The 19,734-nt window shown below is 39.9% G+C and overlaps 1 protein-coding gene across 2 annotated transcripts in view; it reads left to right on the plus strand.

Annotated features, from left to right (window-relative positions):
* Positions 1–1,740: 1,740 nt before the first annotated feature.
* Positions 1,741–19,734, plus strand: part of smurf2 (SMAD specific E3 ubiquitin protein ligase 2) — a 216,818-nt gene continuing 198,824 nt past the window's right edge. The window contains exon 1 of one of the 2 annotated variants that reach the window (XM_068003917.1): positions 1,741–2,499. In XM_068003917.1, the coding sequence (XP_067860018.1) occupies positions 2,448–2,499 (52 nt within the window). In that variant the 5' untranslated portion in view covers positions 1,741–2,447. The remainder of the gene's footprint in view (positions 2,500–19,734) is intronic. The other variant, XM_068003918.1, reaches the window with a different exon arrangement.

Genomic DNA, 19,734 nt, shown 5'->3' on the forward strand with positions numbered 1-19,734 from the left:
GTATCTTGCCCAAATGGCTATTCTTCATGCGTAAACCTGGAATAGTGAGTTTTGGTAGCCCATATGATGCTGTGGCAATCACAGCATTGCCTGATTCTGTCCTCACCTAAGATCCATGCACCAACACACACTGTCCAACAAGGATTTCTGGAAAGTAAACGAGCAGAAACCGTAGACAATTTTTCCTTATGCTAGTTTAAACACTGTAGCCAAACATAGCATTCCCACTGCTACTTGGCTGAAATTGGTTAGCTTACCACAAACCAGGGAATTAATCTGTATCCTTCCTGGTGTTTATGACTTAGCACCCCACCATATGTTCTATTTACGCACTGAGCCATTGAGGATTCTAATTTGACAAGATTCTGAGAAGGCCGGTTTGTTCGTTCTAAATTTTAAGGCTGTGGTTTTCTGCGTGGTGGCACCCCTGCAAATATTAACACACTTTTGGGGACGCCCTGCAAACAACGACATGCTTCTGAGAAGCCCCTGTCCTAGTTTTAGAAAGATCGTATCAGCTACACAACGAAAACATGTTTTATTGGTTTTTAACAACAGAAATAATTTACAAATAAGGTGGCAACTACAGAAAAATTCAAAAATCTAATGACAGATGGGCATAAATCTGATAACCTTGAGGACTCCTGAGACCCTCTTACAAAACCCCTCCCAGGGGGCCAGGGACCCCAGTTTAAAAACCTATATTTTAAGAAATGACTGCAGTTTGACTAAGTTGAGGCAGTGTGCAATCAACTTTACCTAACTAAAACCTTTTGTTTGTGTAGCTTGCCCTAAATTAATAACTTTAAACTGCCACCAGCCTTTAAAAGCTAAACATATCTATACGATTACTTTAATTTTTACAGTAAATTATCGGTGAGTAAATATATACCAATATGAATAATCCAGTATATATGTATTTTACTTAATTGCTTTACCCAGCATATATTTTCCAATATATTTTAATTTATTTTATAACAACCTTCAATACAGTAAACTATATATATTTAATTTGCTTTACTCATAAAAATAATGTCATTGTAAAAAATTGCTTTACTTATACTGATAATATACAAAAACTTGTCATTTATTTCATTTCATTGTAATATTTTATATCCACAGATTACCTTTTTTAGTTAATTGTCAGTGTTAATTGACTGTAAAATAAGTTTTATTTCTTTTTAATAATATTACTTTGCATCTATAGATTATATATGTACATTTTGTAGTAATATTCGCGCCATATAAATGCTAGTTGTTATATCAATGATGGTAATTTAGTATAAATCTAGATTATTAGTCTATTTCATTTTCAATCACCTATTTTATATCGATAGATCATTTGCATTTTTTAAACTGAATAATCGATATAATAAAGTATTGGTAATTTAACAGATATTGCTGGGTCACGTTTTGATGCTCGGAAATTGCCTGTGAAGGAGTTTGGTGTTGGGTGAAGTTTTTTTTCTGTGTGTGTGTTTAGACCCCCTTTTATAAGAAGGGGGGGGTGTTAGGGTGTGTTTTATTTTTTAAAAAACAAAATCAAAATCAAATAATAAACAAGGTCAAATAATAATTTTATTATATTGATCGAGGATATGCTCCAGTTCCTGCGGTGCCCAACGGTCGCGGAGAGCTGGGTGAAGTTTTGGTGCTGGTTTGCAGAGTGCCTTGTCCCTGTGATCCAAGCAGGAGGAGCTGTAGACTGTGAAGAGGGTGGGAGCTCTGGGATGATGTCAGCAAGTGCGCTGCTGTGCTCTTCAGTCAAGTAGCCCTGAGATCAGGACTTAAGACCAAGGAAGGGAGAGGAGAGAGGAAAGCGGTGGCTTCAAGCCTAAAAAATACCGTCAACGACTTATTTTTTTGTTGAAAAATAATCTTCAATCCCTCATCATTTATTATTTTTTTTTTGTGTGAGGATTTACTGTGGGTGGAAATACGCTTGGCACAAGGAAGAAACAAGAACAACAATTAATCGACTTACTGTTGATTTGAATATAGCCTTCAGTAATTATTTAATCTATATACCTCGACAAGAGAGAGAGAGGGAAAAGGAGACCAACCCTGAGATGTGAAGAGAGAGAGAGAGAGAGGGGGAAAAGAAAAAGTCTGGTTCTACTGACTGGGAGTTTGAGGCAGACGGAAAAAAAAACCCATAAGAAAAGTAAAAAGTTTTTTTAAAAAAATATTTTTTTGGCCAATTCGAAAAGAAAAGTTGTTTTTTAAAAAATTTCATGAGGTAAATGGTATTTATTTTTTTATTTTGATTGAGTTTTTTCCCTCTCTCTCTCTCTCTCTCTGGTTGTCGAGTGTGTGCTATGCACATCCGGGCCATCGGGCTCGAGGAGGCCATCATTGTTCGCTCGGGGAAAGGGGGGAAAAGCGGCCGCTCGCAGGGAGACGTTAGCAGCGGGAATTAAAACTTTACACAATAAAACACTCGGAACATGTCTAACCAAGGGGCCAGGAGGAACGGGCCAGTCAAGTTACGTCTAACAGGTAAGAGGCTATGTGAATTACACACACACACATGTATTATAAGATCTGGTGTTTCTTTAAATGGATCCTTCCTTTCCCTTCCTTTTTTTTTACCCCTTTTTATTATTTGTGAATGGAGAGCTTGTTTGTAGGAGTTTTTCCTTACCTGAGCGGCAAAATAACAAGCCAGGTTATTTTTGCACTTTTTCTTTTATAACCAAAAGTGGTTAAACTTGAATGAGTTTTTATTGATCATTTCTCATTTTCTGTCTGTGTGCCTTTGAAATTATTGATCATTTTGATTTTTTTTTGGTGAGGGAGGAAGGAAGGTTGGGGTGGGTGAAGAAAGGTTGTGTCTTTAAGAAATTCGGAAATTCCTGTTTGTGTTGTAGATTTCGGTGCTAGTAATACGTCTTAGGCCCGGCAAAGTAAACTCTTGGTGTTCAGGCTATTTCTGCGACATGGCTTTCAAACAACCTTCCTGTTTTTTCCCCTTGATTATGGAATGTGTATAATTGGAAAAGAGTGTGCGTTTAAGAGTTCACTGGATTTTGTTAATCCAGTCGTATTTATATTCCCACCCTTCGAAAGAAGTACAACAGCAAACTTGGCAACAATTCAAAGTTTATTTTTGTTGCCTTGTGTTATTACTGCACCATGTTTATATTTTTGTTTGATGTCCATGGGACTTCCACAATCAAAATGTGATTGCATTATTTTAGACTGGTACTTAGTTTCTGGAAAATTTGTGGCAAAATAGCCACCTCTCAATTTGTGTTTTTTCAGTAAGAACAGTGGGTCAGATAATGTTTCAAAATTGGAAATTAAAGCTGAAATATATTCAATTTTTAAAAGCTTATTGAAAGTATAGTAGCACGCTTATGCTTTTGAGAGCATTTTCATTATCTGATGCTGTGTGCCAGCTTGGCTCAGTGATAGCACTCTCACCTCTGAGTAAGAAGGTTGTGGCCTCAAGCTCCATTACAGACTTGTGCATGTAATTGCAGATTGTCTGGTCTTTCATTTTCTATTTGTGGGGCCCTGCTGCACTAACAGTAATTGCACTTCAAAAAAAACTTGCATTTATATAGTGCCTTTTTTGTCCTTAGGACATTCCAAAGTGCTTCACAGCCAACAAAGTACTTTTGAAATGTAGTCACTGTTATAATGTAGGGAAACCCAGCAGCCAATTTGTGCACACCAAGGTCTCAGAAACAGCAATGAGATAAATGATCAGATAATCTGTTTTTGGTGGTGTTGGTTGAAGGGTAAATGGTGGTCAGGACACAGGGAGAACTCACCTGCTCTTCTTCAACTATGGGATCTTTTATGTCCACCTGAGAGGCCACGCAGGACCTTGATTTAACTTCTTTTCCAAAAGATTGTACCTCTGACAGTGCAGCACTCCCCCAGTTCTGCACTGAAATGTTGGCCAAGATTATGTGCTCACGTCTCCAAATTGGGGCTTGAACCCATGACCTTCTGACTCGGGCAAGAATGCTACTACTGAGCCAAGGCTGACGCCTAAGAGTAATACTTTAGTTGTAAATTGCTTTGGGGCATCCTGATGATGAATGAGTTTTTTTTCTTGAATTCTTTTTAAAAAAAGTGAACATTTTAAAAGAAGTACGGAGTGGTAGGATGTTAAGTCTCTCTTTTGTGTTCCTGATCTCAGTCAGCTTGTTCAGAAATGGCATTGGCAGAAGCATGGGAAGGTTTTTCTGAACCACACTTTCTATCTAAGAATGATGTGTGTTAATGGGAGGGACTGTAGAAGGAATATTGAAGGGAAATGAAAGTGGGAGGAGAAGCTGAAAATTTACGACTGATTGTCCAGTTAGATTTACAGTATGATTTCTAGGCATGTATCATTACACTTTAGGCTAAATAAGGAGACCTTAAGGGTGTAAGGATAAACCCAGCAACTATAGGCCAGTCAGTTTAACCTCAGTGGTAAGGAAACTTTTAGAAACGATAATCCAGGTCAGAATTAAGTTACTTGGACGAGTATGGATTGATTAACAAATCCGTGCTGGCTTTCCCTGAAGGCAAATCGTGTTTAACTAACCTAATAGAGTTTTTTGATGAAGTAACAGAGAGGATAGATGAGGGCAATGCAGTTGATGTGGTGTAAATGGACTTTCAAAAGGTGTTTGATAAAGTGCCGCACGGTAGGCTTATCATCAGGATTGTGGGCCATGGAATAAAGGGGCCAGTAGCAACATGGATACAGAATTGACTAAGGGACAGGAAACAGAGAGTAGTGGTGAACGGTTGTTTTTTGAACTGGAGGGAGGTGTACAGTGGTGTTCCCCAGGGGTCAGTGCTGGGACCACTGCTTTTCTTGATATATATTAATGACTTCGACTTGGGTGTATAGGCCACGGTTTCAAAATTTGCAGATGACACAAAACTTGGAAGGGTAGTAAACAGTGAGGAGGATAGTGATAGACTTCAAGAGGATATAGACAGGCTGATGGCATGGGCGGACATGTAGCAGATGAAATTTAACGCAGAAAAATGCGAAGTGATATATTTCGGTAGGAAGAATGAGGAGAGGCAATATAAACTAGAGGGCACAACTCTAAAAGGGGTACAGGAACAGAGAGATCTGGGGGTATATGTGCACAAATCATTGAAGGTGGCAGGGCAGGTTGAGAAAGTGGTTAAAAAAGCAAACGGGATCTTGGGCTTTATAAATAGTGGCATAGGGTACAAAAGCAAGGAAGTCATGATTAACCTTTATAAAACACTGGTTCGGCCAAAACTGGAGTATTGTGTCCAGTTCTGGGCTCCGCACTTTAGGAAAGATGTGAAGGTCTTAGAGAGGGTGCAGAAGAGATTTACTAGAATGATTCCAGGGATGAGGGACTTTAATTACGTGGATAGACTGGAGAAGCTGGGGTTGTTCTCCTTGGAACAGAGACAGTTGCGAGGAGATTTGATAGAGGTATTCAAAATCATGGAGGGCCTAGATAGAGAGAAACTGTTCCCATTGGTGGAAGGGCCAAGAACCAGAGGACATAGATTTAAGGTGATTGGCAAAAGAACCAAAGGTGAGATGAGAAACCTTTTTGCACAGCGAGTGGTTAGGATGTGGAATGCACTGCCCAAGGGGGTGGTGGAGGCAGATTCAATCATGGGCTTCAAAAGGGAACTGGATAAGTACTTGAAAGGAAAAAATGTGCAGGGCTACGGGGATGGGCGGGGGAGTGGGACTAGCTGGATTGCTCTTGCATAGAGCCGACGCAGACTCGATGGGCCGAATGGCCTCCTTCCGTGCTGTAACCTTTCTATGATTGTGGAGGCAGTAGGTATTGCTGAGGTAATAAATGAATACTTTGCATCGGTCTTCACTAGAGATGAGGATGCTGCCAAGGTAGCAGTAAAGGAGGAGGCAGTAGCGATATTGGCGACGATAAAGAGGAGGTTTTTAAAAAGGTTGGCAGTACTCAAAGTAGAAGAGTCACTGGTTCAGGTGGCATGCATCCTAGGTTACTGAGGGAAGTAAGGATGCAAATTGCAAAGGCTTTGGCCACAATCTTCCTTTAGATATGGGAGTGGTGCCAATACGAGAGGATTGCAAATGTTACACCCCTGTTCAAAAAAGGGGAGAGGGATAAACCTGGCAATTTTAGGCCAGTCAGCCTAACGCAGTGGTGGGGAAACTTTTAGAGACAATAATCTGGGACAAAATTAATTGGCACCTGGAAAAGTATGGGCTAATAAATGAAAGCCAGCATGGATTTGTTAAAGGGAAATCGTGTTTGACTAACTTGATTGAGTTGTTTGATGTAACGGAGAGGGTTGATGAGGGTAGCACAGTTGATGTTGTGCATATGGACTTTCAAAAGGCATTTGATAAAGTACCACATAATAGACTTGTTAGCAAAATTAAAGCCCATGGGATTAAAGGGACAGCAGCAGCGTGGATACAAAATTGGCTAGGGGACAGAAAGCAGAGAGTAGTAGTGAGAGGTTGTTATTCAGACTGGAGGGAAGTAAACAGTGGTGTTCCCCAGGGGTCATTATTAAGATCACTGTTGTTTTTGATGTAGATTAATGCCCTGCACTTGGCTATACAGGGTATAATTTAAAAGTTTGCAGATGACCTGAAACTTGTAAATGTATTAAAACATGTGGATGATTGTAACATACTTCAGGAGGACATGGACTGTGAAATGGGCAGACACGTGGCAGATGAAATTTAATGCAGAGAATTGTGAAGTGATACATTTTGGTAGGAAGAATGAGGAGAAGCAATATAAACTAAATGGTACAATTTTAAAGGGAGTGCAAGATAGGAGAGACCTGGGGATGTATATACACAAATCTTTGAAGGCGACAGGACAAGTTGAGAAGGCTGTTTTTTTTTTTAAAAAAGCATATGGGATCCTTGGCTTTATAAATAGAGGCATAAAGTACAAAAGCAAGAAAGTTATGCTCAACCTTTATAAACCACTGGATAGGCCTCAGCTGGAGTATTGCATTCAATTCTGCACACCACACTTTAGAGAGGATGTGAAGGCCTTAAACAGTGCAGAAGAGATTTATTAGAATGGTACCAGGGGTGAGGGACCCCAGTTATGTGGAGAAGTTGGGGCTGTTCTCCTTCGAGCAGTGCAGGTTAAAAGGAGATTTGATAGAGGTGTTCAAAATCATGAACGGTTTTGATAAGGGAAAACTGTTTCCAGTAGCAGAAGGGTCGGTAACCAGCGGATGTGGATTGGTAAAAGAACCAGAGGCGACATGAGGAACCATTTTTTTATGGAGCGAGTTGTCATGATCTGGAATGCACTGCCTGAAAGGTGGTGGAAGTAGATCCAATAGTAACTTTCAAAAAGGAATTGGATGTACACTTAAAAGGAAAAACTTACAGGGCTGTGGGGAAAGAGCATGGAGCGGGACTAATTGGATAGCTCTTTCAAAGAGCCGGCACAGGCACGATGGGCCAAATGGTTGCCTCCTGTGTGGTACTACTACTATGATAAATTGGTAGTAATTTTTGGATTCCTTGAATCTAAACTTGCCCCATTTTAATGAGATGATAACTAATAATAAACTCTATCTATTTTTTGTGGTAGGCTTAAAACTTTTATTTAAAATTTATTTTCCTTACAGCTTCCTTCTATTTCAAGCTGTATCTTCTAGGTTGGGTGTCATGTAAAATAATTGGATCCATATAATATCCTATGTAACTGGTTTATTTTTATATTTCATTTGAAAAAGTGTCTCATATATTTGGCAAATATATTTACAGACCTTCATTTAATTTGGGCAGCTGCCCATCTCAGTACAAACTTGTGGTGTCTTCAACTTTGAGTCAGTCTGAGAGAAGTTGAGTACCAATTGTTCCAGTATTATTTGAAAAAACTTTTTTTTGTTTGTTTTAAACTGTTGTCTGTTAGAAATAACTTATTTTGTGGGAAAAAAACATTGTTTTGACTTGCTTGGAAGACGTTATTTGAGTCTTAAAATGCAGATACAGTTTCCATCGTGCTGAGCTAGAGCGAAAGTGCAACTTTTGGATGAAGGTGACCGAGCCAGTGAAAATATTTAGCCTTGGTTCTGATTCTGAAGTTTAAATAACAAGAATAAATGTACTGTGACAATGCATGACACTGATTGCATTTTGCTTGAGTTTTAACCAATAAAATGACTGACGGCTGATTTCTCAGATGGCTCAGTAAGTTTTTCCCAGTGAGTCATACAGATTAGGAAGGTCCCAGGTTCAATATCTAGCCTTTGCTTAGTTAACTGATCTCAACCAGGAAAGAAATACGGACACTGCAGTTAGCCTTTGCGCCCTTGGGTTAGGGAGAGGGAATTCATCCAGGCTTCCTGCTTCTAATCACCATTCAGTTATCCTTGCTGGAAGTGTGTATGTGCATGTTGGGTGATTACAAGATGGTCCTGGTAGTTGAATAGCCTGTTGACACTTGATGTCCAAACTCACAAATGTAAAATGGACACTTGAGCAATGTACTGGAGGGTGCCCAGTGCCCATGGAACTGTATCCCAGTAAAGAATAAATCCTACAGGAGAGGAGGAAAGTAGAGAAAATCAGCGAGAGAAGAAAGAATTTTTAAAAGGTGTTAATAAAAAAAAAGCCTGAGTTTAGCAGGTGCAGCAATTGAGCACTACAGTTGGTCTTGCACCCCTTGGTTTGAGAGGATTAAAATTAGCATGGTTCCCATCCTGATTGTTCTCTAGTAATCCATCCAAAAGGTTCATGTTGGTTGAGGCCAGGGTTGACTTAATTGTAATGTCCTCCACAGTCAAATATGTTGTTGAAGATTGGTCATTTGGGCATGGTATTGGAGGGCTGGTAGAATGCACAGGACCACACAGGTGTGTGACTTAAGGGATGAAAGTTAGAGGAAGAACATCAGTACTGTTTCAGTGCCACTGCCCTACTTTTTGAATATTTTTAATAGTGAGTTCAGATTTATTAGAACGCCCTCCAGTAACTAACAAGGTTTAAATATTATAAAGACTGCAAAATAATTATACAGTGTGTGCAGGATAAAGTACAGTCTGCAGTGTTATTACAGAATTGTATTGAAGGATCAAGATGACATCATAAATTGCAAGACCTTGTGCAATTTGTCAACATTGTGTCATCACTGAGATTGTGTCACTGTCTTGGGAAATACTCCCCCAGTGTCTGGTGCTTAATTAGGGCAGTGATTTGTAATTACTTAAAACTACCATTTTCTCTGCTTTTAGAGCAGTTTGTGTAAATGTGTAATATTTGGGCAGCAGATTGCACAACAGGTTGTAAGTGCAGAATTTTGCAGAACGTCACATCATTTGCCCTATTTATAATGTATACAAACTTATGGGAGATGGGACGTTTAGGTGGTGTACTTTTTGTTCAAAGTTGCGGCGCGGACACGATGGGCCAAAGGGCCTCTATCCGTGCTGTATAACTCTACTTCCACCTTTTATAGAAGAATATGTCTTGCCGTCAATTTCCTTGAAATTAATAATAAAAAAAATAATTTAATTGCTGATCATTTATAGAGTCCCTGAAGTAAGTCCTCCATATCTGCTCGACAAATATCCTAGCATGGCCCCGTTACAATCAGCAGGGCTGAAGGAGACTTTAGAGTGGCTCTTAAGCTTGTTTGAAGTTGCCTGACCCCAGGAAATGATGAGTTATACTTGCATAGTACATTTTAATGTAGCAAAAGTTTGGCCTGTTTCTCAGGGGTTTCTGCCAATCTTCTGCTGAGGTTCATAGAATCATAGAAGTTACAACATGGAAACAGGCCCTTCGGCCCAACATGTCCATGTCGCCCAGTTTATACCACTAAGCTAGTCCCAATTTCCTGCACTTGGCCCATATCCCTCTATACCCATCTTATCCATGTAACTGTCCAAATGCTTTTTAAAAGGTTGAGGTGGGGGATCGAAGAACGCCCACAGAAATTTCAGGTGAGACTGTTTCCAGTGATTGACTGGTCTAGAACGAGGGGACATAAAAATAAGATTAAACATAAGGGATTAAAGACAGAGAGCAGGAGAACCTTTTTTTACACAGAGGGTTATCAGGCTGTGATATACACTACCAGAGTTAGTGATTGAAACAGAGACTATGTCAACTTTTAAGAGTAGGTAGTTGAACAAAGTAGGGATAAAGCGATATGGTAACTCGGCAGGCACATGGGATGGGGACAACTGCTCATGTGGATAAACATCAACACAGACTGGTCGGGCTGAACCACCTGTTTCCATGTTGTATTTTCTATGTAATGCTGTGTAAAGACACTTCATGGGAGAGGGGATGATCATAAACTTGGGAGAAGAATTGAGGGGGTGATTGAAAGCAAAGTCAAAGATGTAGGTTTTGAGGAGGCTTTTGAAGCTCGGGGAAAAATATAGCAAGGTGGGTGGGTATAGGAAGAGAATTCCAGACAGCAGGGCCAAGATGGCTGAAGGCTCTGCCACTGATGGTGGAGTGGGGACAATGGCGCACAATAGTCCAGATTCTCAAGCAGAGCCTGAGAGCTGGCATTTAGGGTAAGAAAAGTTTGCAAATGTTGGTTGGAGTAAGGCCATATAAGGAATTGTAATCAAGGGCAAGGATTGAAGTTGGGAGCCAATGGTAGTTGGTGAGGATAGGGGTGATGGGCTCAATTTAAGTAGGCTGGTGGAGCAGGATGTGGGCAATTTCTGGAGGAATTGCAGCTTGTGTTGGGAAGCCAGTGAGCCAGGTGTTGGAAAGTTAAGTCTGGAGGTGACTGAAGTGTGGATTGGATTCCAGCTTTTAATGTGGTTTCCTGGTGTCGGGTGGCTTCAGAACGACTCAGGCTGGTTTGAAGTTATGTCCTCTGTTGTTGGCAATGGGACTGGGCAGGGAGTTCCCTGTAATTGATGTCACCAGAGTGGGTGATCCTACATGAGGGTCTCCCTGCTACCAACAGAATTGAGTTTTTGTTTTTTAAAAAAGTGATTTTTTTTTTTGTCTCTTACTATGAAAGGGGGAATACTTTGAACAAAAGTGCTCCTACACTTTCCTTCCTTTTAAATGGTTTCTTGCTGGTGGGGATGTCAGGGTGGAAGGTGACAGGCAGCAGGCTGCTAAGTTCTTATTAAATGATTTGACAAGCTGTGATTTTGGGATTTATTGACTTGCACAAGAGACAGTCAGAGGCATGGGGCATATTTGTCTTATTGAAGTTTCTTTCCCATTGGAATACATGGGGACTTTAAGATCAGCAAACTGTGTGTTAGTGCAATTATTTTTTGAAGATGAAGTCTCTCCATCAAATCCTCCTTTTTTAAAAAAGATAATAAACATGATTAAAAGAAACATGTTTAACTTCCATGTTCTCATTGTTTTCATGTTGAGCAGTGTTGTTCAAATGCTGAATGGTGATAGCCGTGAGGGAACTGTCTTGGAGGTATTTCTCCGCCTGGTAGTGTGAGGGAGCTGAATTAACATGCACAGAGCTAAAATGACTGTGTGCCATTTCAGTTACTCCAGCAAACCAATTTCTTGATTGCTTGGATAACTCATTCTTTTAAATATCCAGAGAATCAGCAGAAATAAAATAAAGTTAAAGGCTAATAAAGTTAATTCATAATTCTTTGTGATGGCAAGCCTCCCTCTTTAATAACATTTGGCTATTTACAGATGCACACTGTACAAAATCAAGTGTATTTGCACAGCAAGATGTTTCCCCTTACATTTATGATAAGGTAAACTGCATTATGATGGGGGATCAAATTGCTCTGTGAATAGAGAAAGTTCTTTATAAAGTGTAATGGATACTACACATGAAGCGGTGGAATTCCCTCCTTTATTTCAAGTGAAGGAGAACACATAAATCATCAGTAGCAAGTTATGACCAAGTTATATGGGCTTCCCTTGAGTGAAATAAACAATTTGAAATGCAGTATTCTATTTCTACTATATATATATTTGCAACTTCTGTTTGGTATACAATGATTAAAGGAACTTGAGTATTAAGTGAACTTTTGGTCCAGTATGGTTTTTGCTTACGTATTGGAATAGTGCATAACACCTCAAGTTGCTAGGAGCAGTCGTTATGAAGTTGCTGTTTGGTCTTTGGAGATGGAGAGTGTGCGCGCTTGTTATAAAAACATGATGTTGGCTGGGAGGTTTAACAAGAAAAAGAAAGAACTTTCATTTGTATAGTATCTTTCACAACCTCCAGATGTCTCAAAGCACTTTACAGTTAATGAAGTACTTTTGAAGTGAAGTCGCTGTTATAATGTAGGAAACATGCCAGCCAATTTGCACACAAGAAGGTATCACAAATAGCAATGAAATAAATGACTAGGTCATCGGTTTTTAGGTGTTAGTTGAGGGATAAATGTTGGCCATGAGACTGGGAGAACACCCCTGCTCTTCGAATAGTGCCATGAGATCTTTTACGTCTACCTGAGAGGGCAGACAGGGCCTTGGTTTAAAGTTTCATCCGCAAAACAGCACCTCTGACAGTGCACCATTCCCACTGCACTGAAGTGCCAGCATAGATTACGTGCTCAAGTCTCGAGTGGGGCTTGAACCCATGACCTTCTGACTCGTAGGTGAGAGTGCTGCCACTGAGCCAAGGCTGATGCCTAAATAGCTTTGGTTCTATTTTAGTTAGGTGGGATTTATTCTGAGTTGTACAATTTTTTTTGTGTGGTTCAAAGGTGCAGTGAGCAGAAACTTGTTTTGCACTTTTTTTGTACAGTTATCAGTTCAGAATGCAATAGCAATAATGGAGTGGCTATGTTTACAACTAGTACTTGTTTATGGTTAGTGTGAGTGTACAGCTGTTTGATTTATTTTTAAACCATGAGCAGCTCATGGGTGAGTAGTTTTGATTTGTTTATCACCTTGTGCATTGAATAAATTTTCCGTTTCTTATAAATGTGATAGATGTACATATGTAGAATATGTAAAATATTTTGCCCAATATGTTTTAAAATCATGGGCACTTCTATTTTGTTGACTGGATGAAGGGTTCGGAAGAAGCAATTGGCAGATAGATTGCCCGTGTTGTGTTATTGTGGTGACCTGGAGATCTGGGAGAAGATAGTTTTTGTTGATTTTAATGCCCATTTTTCTGTGCAAGTACAGCCACCATATTTTTTGATAGAGTAATCTATTAGTTCTTCACTGAATTTATTTCATTGATACAAATTTACGTTTAAACAGTGAAAAAACAGAATTTTTTTTTGAGTAGAAACCCTGTAGTATCGGCACCATAGTGTCCACTTCCCTCAATAAGGGTCAGGTTGAGTGAGTTAGTGGTGGTGTCACCTCTGGGTCATAAGTTTGGGGATTCCAGCCCCGTACTAAAATAATCTAGGCTGACGTTCTAGCCTGCTGCCATGGGATTGCTGCACTATTATCTGTGCTGTCCTTCTGATAAGACGTTAAACTGAGCTCATCTTTGTCTTTCAGGTGGATGTTAAGGATGTAAAGGAAAGATGGTAGGGTTGATATTCTGGAAGAATGAGACCAAAAGGGCCTTTTCATTTAGATCAATCTAATTCTAATTCATAAACATTGAAGCCCTTTTTTTTTGTGTCTGAAACAAGTCAGTTTAAAAAAAATTACAATTATTAGGCGATTGGCAGCATGATACAAGACAGTAATTCAGTTGAGTGGTTCTGATGATTCCTTGTTACTGCATTTTATGTTGAGCAGCAGGATCAAGGTTACTTGCTTAAGCTTGCTGACAGCTTGTTCTATATATAGTCTAGTTGTTGTAAAATCTTAATGTTCAATTTTTATTTTTCTTGCTACTTTACTTGGCTGCTGTGGTGAATGATAAAGCAGTGTGATGTAGGAGGAATAATGAACAGTAGGAAAGTGGGATCTGAAGGCATATGGCATGCATGATTAGCAATACACCAACATATTGCTAATATGAATTGCAGAGAAATATATCACTGACAGTGTAATACCAATTATTTACATGACTTCAAAAGTTACCCTTTAGCTCTGCTGATGGTTCAGCGGGTTTATCAAGTGAGTAATGGAGCCATTCAGACCAGGTGTCGCATGTTCAGTCGCTAGTTTGTGATGGGTTAGCTGATCTCAGCCAGAACAGTTGTAGGGATTCTACAATTCACCTCGATACAGGCAAAAATCATCAAAGGTACCCGCTTCTGATTACTATCCAGTGACTCTGCTGGAAATTGCCAATGTGTGGATGTTGGATATGGACAGGATTGGGTTTGACTGTCATACCTCTATGATTGACTAGCCTGCCAACAGTCACTGCCACTTTGGGTGGGGTAACAGATGGTGCCCAGCGTCTGTGCATCCGTACCCCACCAAGGAATCAATGCCTTGGGAAAGGAGAAAATTGGTGAGGAGAAATGTTGTTTAAAAACCATGTGCTGTGTTTGCATTTTTATTTTTAATAATTTAGGAGGTGACCAATGCAAGGAATGTAGTGATCTAATGTAAAGTATTTTCACTTGAGTTTTTAAATCTTTTTGTTTCGGGGAATTTTTGTCCCCAAGGTACGAAATATAGAACTTGGAATTTTCCAGGTTTTGCATTCAGCGGCTGTGGATTTCTGTTGTGTTCTCCGCAGCGTTAAGATGAACGGGAGGAAAATCACCAGCTGGTGAGCGAACAAGCGGAAAACCCAGGCCAGTAATATTTGAAGAACTCCTGGGTCATACATAGCATGGAACTAGGGTAATGTTTCCTTCTTGACTTGTTCCTGACCTGTGCTTAAATCCAAACCTGAGCCACACATCTGTGTGGCCTTTCCAATTGGCTCACAGGTGCTGGAACTGGCTTCTCTGTTATGAGACTACAAATTTAATGCCAAATTATGGGTAGTTTTGCAACATGTGCTTGTATCCGAGTCACTGAGTTGAGACTGTCTAAGTTTATTTCTACCTTGCGACTGGTAAAGGAGACTTTGGGGGCAGATAAGCAAGTAACAAAGGAAGGATGAAATTGTGTATTTTGATGGTTTGCGCCATTGGATTGATATCCTAGTTAGTGTTTCCATCTTCTAATATGGATGTAAATGGAAATAGACACACATCATACAATTGTTTTTGTGTTATTCAGGCTTGGAGTAGGGGCTGTTAATTTCAAAACCCAGCCGGTCAGGGTTGAACAGTGGAAATGTAGGACTGGATAAACAGTCTGGATAATTGCTAACATTTGAGTTAAGCGTAAAGATGAGTGTAAGAAATTTTTGCATGGCCACACTGCAGGCATTTGTTTCCATGGGGTTTTTGCGAATTGTAATTATGGGCATGTAAAGTAGTCCACTTGAACTTTGAAAAGCACCCAGCAGTTTGTCTGGAGAGAGCTATTTCAGCTATATAATACTGGGATAAAGATTATTGCTTGCAGGCCTGTCACTGGTGGTGGATGTGGTGGGAGCAATTTGAGGTGATGAATTAAGATTATTATACAAGAAAGATAGCACACAGCATTAAAGCATATTGGCTTAAGTACTTTTTTTTTTCTCCCTGTAGCATATTGGTACCAATATGCCAAACAAGCTTAGTGGCAACACTGATGGAATTTTGCTTGATTGCCTTTGCCTTTGGGGATCAGGGAGTATTTATGTAGAACTTTCTCCCAGAAGGTTACAGGTTAAGTAGGATTCACATTTGAACGATTTATGGAAGGACTATGATCTTTTTTTCATTCCATGTTTTCTTATTTTAATACATCTTGGAATTTAGGATACTCACTAAATAATGAAAAGCAGACTGAGAATTAAGTGTAGTAAGTCAGAAGATGTGCTGCATTTTCAAATGAACAATAAAGCCTTTTTTTAAACCATATCTTTAATTGGTTAGTTTCAGTCTGTTGTTCATTGGTTGCTGGGGCATTGGCTGTTTTGTGTTGGATGTTCAGTAATGGACAGATGAAAAATAGTTGGTGTTTTAAACACTTGGCATGTTCATGTGAACACTTGCCTGCCCTGCCACCACCACCCCCCCAACCCCCATAAAATTTTGTGGTTAATATAATTCAGATCTCTCCAGATCCACCTTCCTTTTAGACCATTGCTGTTTGTCTTGGAAACCTTTTTAGTTGCAAAGAAATGCATTTTGTGTCATTGGATAAATGAGGTATACACCCCTGTATTTGGAAGTTCCAGCTTAAATCGCAGAATTTGAAGCATTGATCCAACATTGGATGGGCACTCCTGTGTGGGTAAGGAAGGCAGGGAGAAAATGGGGCACATTATCATAATGTTATGTGAGGAGCACTATTCAAATACCTTGTTGCCTGGTCTCTTTTGAAGAATGGCCATTTTGATAGAATCATAGAATGGTTACATCGCAGGAGGCCATTCAGCCTGTTGAGCCCGTGCAAGAACCTCTGCAAGAGCAATCCAGTTAGTCCCAATCCCCCACCCTTTCCCCATAGCCCTGCAAATTTTTTCCCTTCAAGTACTTAACCAATTCCCTTTTGAAAGCCACGATTGAATCTGCCTCCACCACCCTTTCAGGCAGTGCGTTCCAGATAGTAACCTTTTACTGCGTTAAAAAAAAATGTTTTTCCTCATGTCTCCTTCGGTTCTTTTGCCAAACACCTTAAATCTGTGTCCTCTGGTTCTTGACCCTGCCACCAATAGGAACAGTTTTTCTCTATCTACTCTGTCTAGACCCCTCATGATTTTGAACACCTCTATCAAATCTCCTTTCATGGACATCAAATTCACCATTAGCTCATGAAAGTGCACCTGGCATGAGTCATTACCTTCAGGAAAGTGAGGAAGGAAAAATAAATACTTCAGAAATGAAGAGTGAGTGTGAAAAATACTGTAATTTTGTTTTATAAACAAACCATAGTACATTATAGTTAATCAGAACTCCTTCCTTGTTAACCAAATGCTCAGGTAAACATTTTTTTAGTTGAATGTATAGAACTGTAGGGTATCAAAGTACACATGGTATGTATCATGATTCCTTGGTCTCATCTAGACCAGCAGGGAAGAGGATGTGAGCAGCTGGTAACAGAATAACATTGACTCAGGTCAAGGAGCAGGCAGCTGCTGACTTTCTTGGATGAGGAATGGTGTGAGAGATCTAAAAAAGATTGTGCATTTCATTATTTTATTCAGTTTCACCTCTTAAAAAGTGATGTTCATTCTTTTGAAGCTGGGGGTCAGAAACTTATCAAAACCAATGAGTGGCCACATGATTATACAGAAATATGAGCCCAGGTACACACAATTCAAACATCCCCATCGAAAAAAGTTGAACTCCCCCCTCCATACACAAAAATTATGAGATCTCTCAGCAAGATCCCCATGTAAACATTGCAAGTCACAATACACAAAAAAAAAATCCCTCCCTCCTCTTCCCATCATTCTCATCCACATCCTCTCCTCCAGCTTCACTCCTATCCTTTCACCCCCACCTTGTTATTAGTCTCACCCTTGAAGTCATGTGCGGGGCTGACCAGGTTGGGGGTGGGGGTGGGGGGAACGGGTAATAGTTTCCCTTTCCTGAAGGACATTAGTTAGCAACAGTCTGTCAGCTTTCATAATTTTTTCTCTCATTCCCCCCCCAAATGACCTGATTTATTGAATTCAATTTGATAACTTGCTGTGGTGGAATTTGAACTCCGACCTTTGGTTTGCTAGCTCATTGTCATGACTACGAGGCTACCATGCTCACTTGACATTTCTCTTTCTACACTTCGAATTCGCCAATCTAAGTTTTTACCCTTTTTAGACCTCTATTTATCATGGAAGCTAATGGAACAAAAATATTTGGAAGTTGTACCTATAACAGCAATTCGTATAGTGCCCTTTAATGTAGAAAAACGTCTTGAGGTGCTTCACATGTGAAAGGGGAAAAAAAATCGTTCTGAGTCAAAGGAAGGGGTTATTGGGGGTGATCAAAAACTTGGTCAGAGGTGGTTTTAAGGAGGGTCTTAAAAGAGGAGAGGGAGGTGGAGAGGCAGAGGGGTTTAGGGAGGGAGGAATGCACAAGCGGCTGGAGATAGAAGAATGGAGAATTGGGGACGAGGAGTGCTGGAGAAGATTGCAAAGATAGGGGGGGGCAAGGCCATGATGCAATGATTAGACATTGTGAGCAGTACCGAGGGCAGAAACCAGATTGACAAGGAATGGTGGTAAAGGTGGGAGTGTGGTTACAAGGACTTTGGAAAGAAAGGGAAGGGTGATATTTGGAAAATGGATGGCTTGAGAGAGGTTTCTTGAGAGAGGATGTAATAATGGTGGTCTTGAAGGAGGGAACAAGTAGGCAAGCATAGGTCTGACGAGGTGAAGTTGGGACGTCAGAAGCGGGGATGGAAAGGAATTAAGGGAACTGGTGATAAGCTTCTGAGAACTATGGGGGTATTGAGGGAGGAATGGCAGAAAATGGGTTAGGTAGGGGCCAGTTGAAGGGAGAGATGAGGGTCAGGAGAGGAAGGGAAATTGGGGGTAATTAGAGGAAACTGAACAGGACTGTGCTTCCAGTATATTTCTGTACTGTTAATAGTTAAGCTATAAGCAGCAGCCCAGAGAAACCCACTAGTCAAAACACTGCACATTGTAGCGTGACAGTGGGTATTCCTAGGAAGTGATGTTTTGAACATGAGATAACTTAGAGGAAGCTATGTGTGCATACAATTAGGGGTAAGTATTTGATAATGCAGTGAGATTATTTTGTGATGAAGAAGTGATAGCCATAGCAAGCAAATGCCAGATTTCCTGAAAATTCCAAAGTGTTTGTAGTGAAGTCTCAAATTTTTATTTTCTCTGGCATCTTGAGAAGGTTTATTTACTAGTAACGCAGACATTTGTATTTGGAATTTGTATAGAAGAATGCCGCTTGGTCTATTCCACTTCTTGTAAATCACTGTTTGTGTTTATTGTTTTGTATTTTGTGCCAACTGGGGTCTTTGCATTAGCCTTGTGGCTAGTTCCACATCACTGAATCTAGTCTCAATACTTTTTGAATCTTCTTAATTTTAGGCAAAATTTTTGTGCCACTGGTTCTGTCTTTTAAAATTATTTTAGTTGTGGGGTATTTAACAAATATCTCACTTGTTTATTTGCTAGTCCTCTGCACTTTGCTCAAGTAGGTATTCTTTGTGTAAGCCTTGAGTGTTGGCAGGCTTTCAATGTTGGTGGGGGGGGGGAGGCAACAAAGTCAGGCCTGATGTAGTCCTCACCGGACAGTCTCACAAGTGTATTTGCCAGCAGGAGTTGTTGGATAATGATCAGGAGCAGCAATCCTGATTTATTCTATTAATCTTCCTAGTTCAGGGGCAAAACATGGTGTAGCTACTGGCTAAGGCTATGTTATATGAACATACGAATTAAGAGCAGGAGTAGGCCATTCGGCCCCTTGAGCCTGCACTGCCATTTGATTAGATCATGGCTGATCTGATTGTGACTTCAACCCTACTTTCCCGTATATGTACTATTACCTTTGACCCCCTTGTTAATCAGGAATCTATCTAACTCAGCCTTAAAAAAATCAATGAATGTAATGCATAATTTTATTTTTCAACACCAAAGGGCTTAAGTAGACTAGAATTGTGCTGTTATTGTGCATTTCCAAATATCAGATTTGTTCTTCAGGGTAATGTGTATTACCAGGAAAGCTGTGATAAGTTCACAACAAATTGTGGCAAAATTGCACATACAAGGATAGTACCTTGTTCTTGTGCAATTAACCTACCTTTAGTTATCTTATTTTGTTAATTGTGTTGTACAAAAAGTTTACACTCAAGCCATGGTATGATATGGAATACATGCTACATTATAGATTACATGG

The sequence above is a fragment of the Heptranchias perlo genome, chromosome 23, assembly GCF_035084215.1.
Source record: "Heptranchias perlo isolate sHepPer1 chromosome 23, sHepPer1.hap1, whole genome shotgun sequence".
NCBI classification, from domain to species: domain Eukaryota; kingdom Metazoa; phylum Chordata; class Chondrichthyes; order Hexanchiformes; family Hexanchidae; genus Heptranchias; species Heptranchias perlo.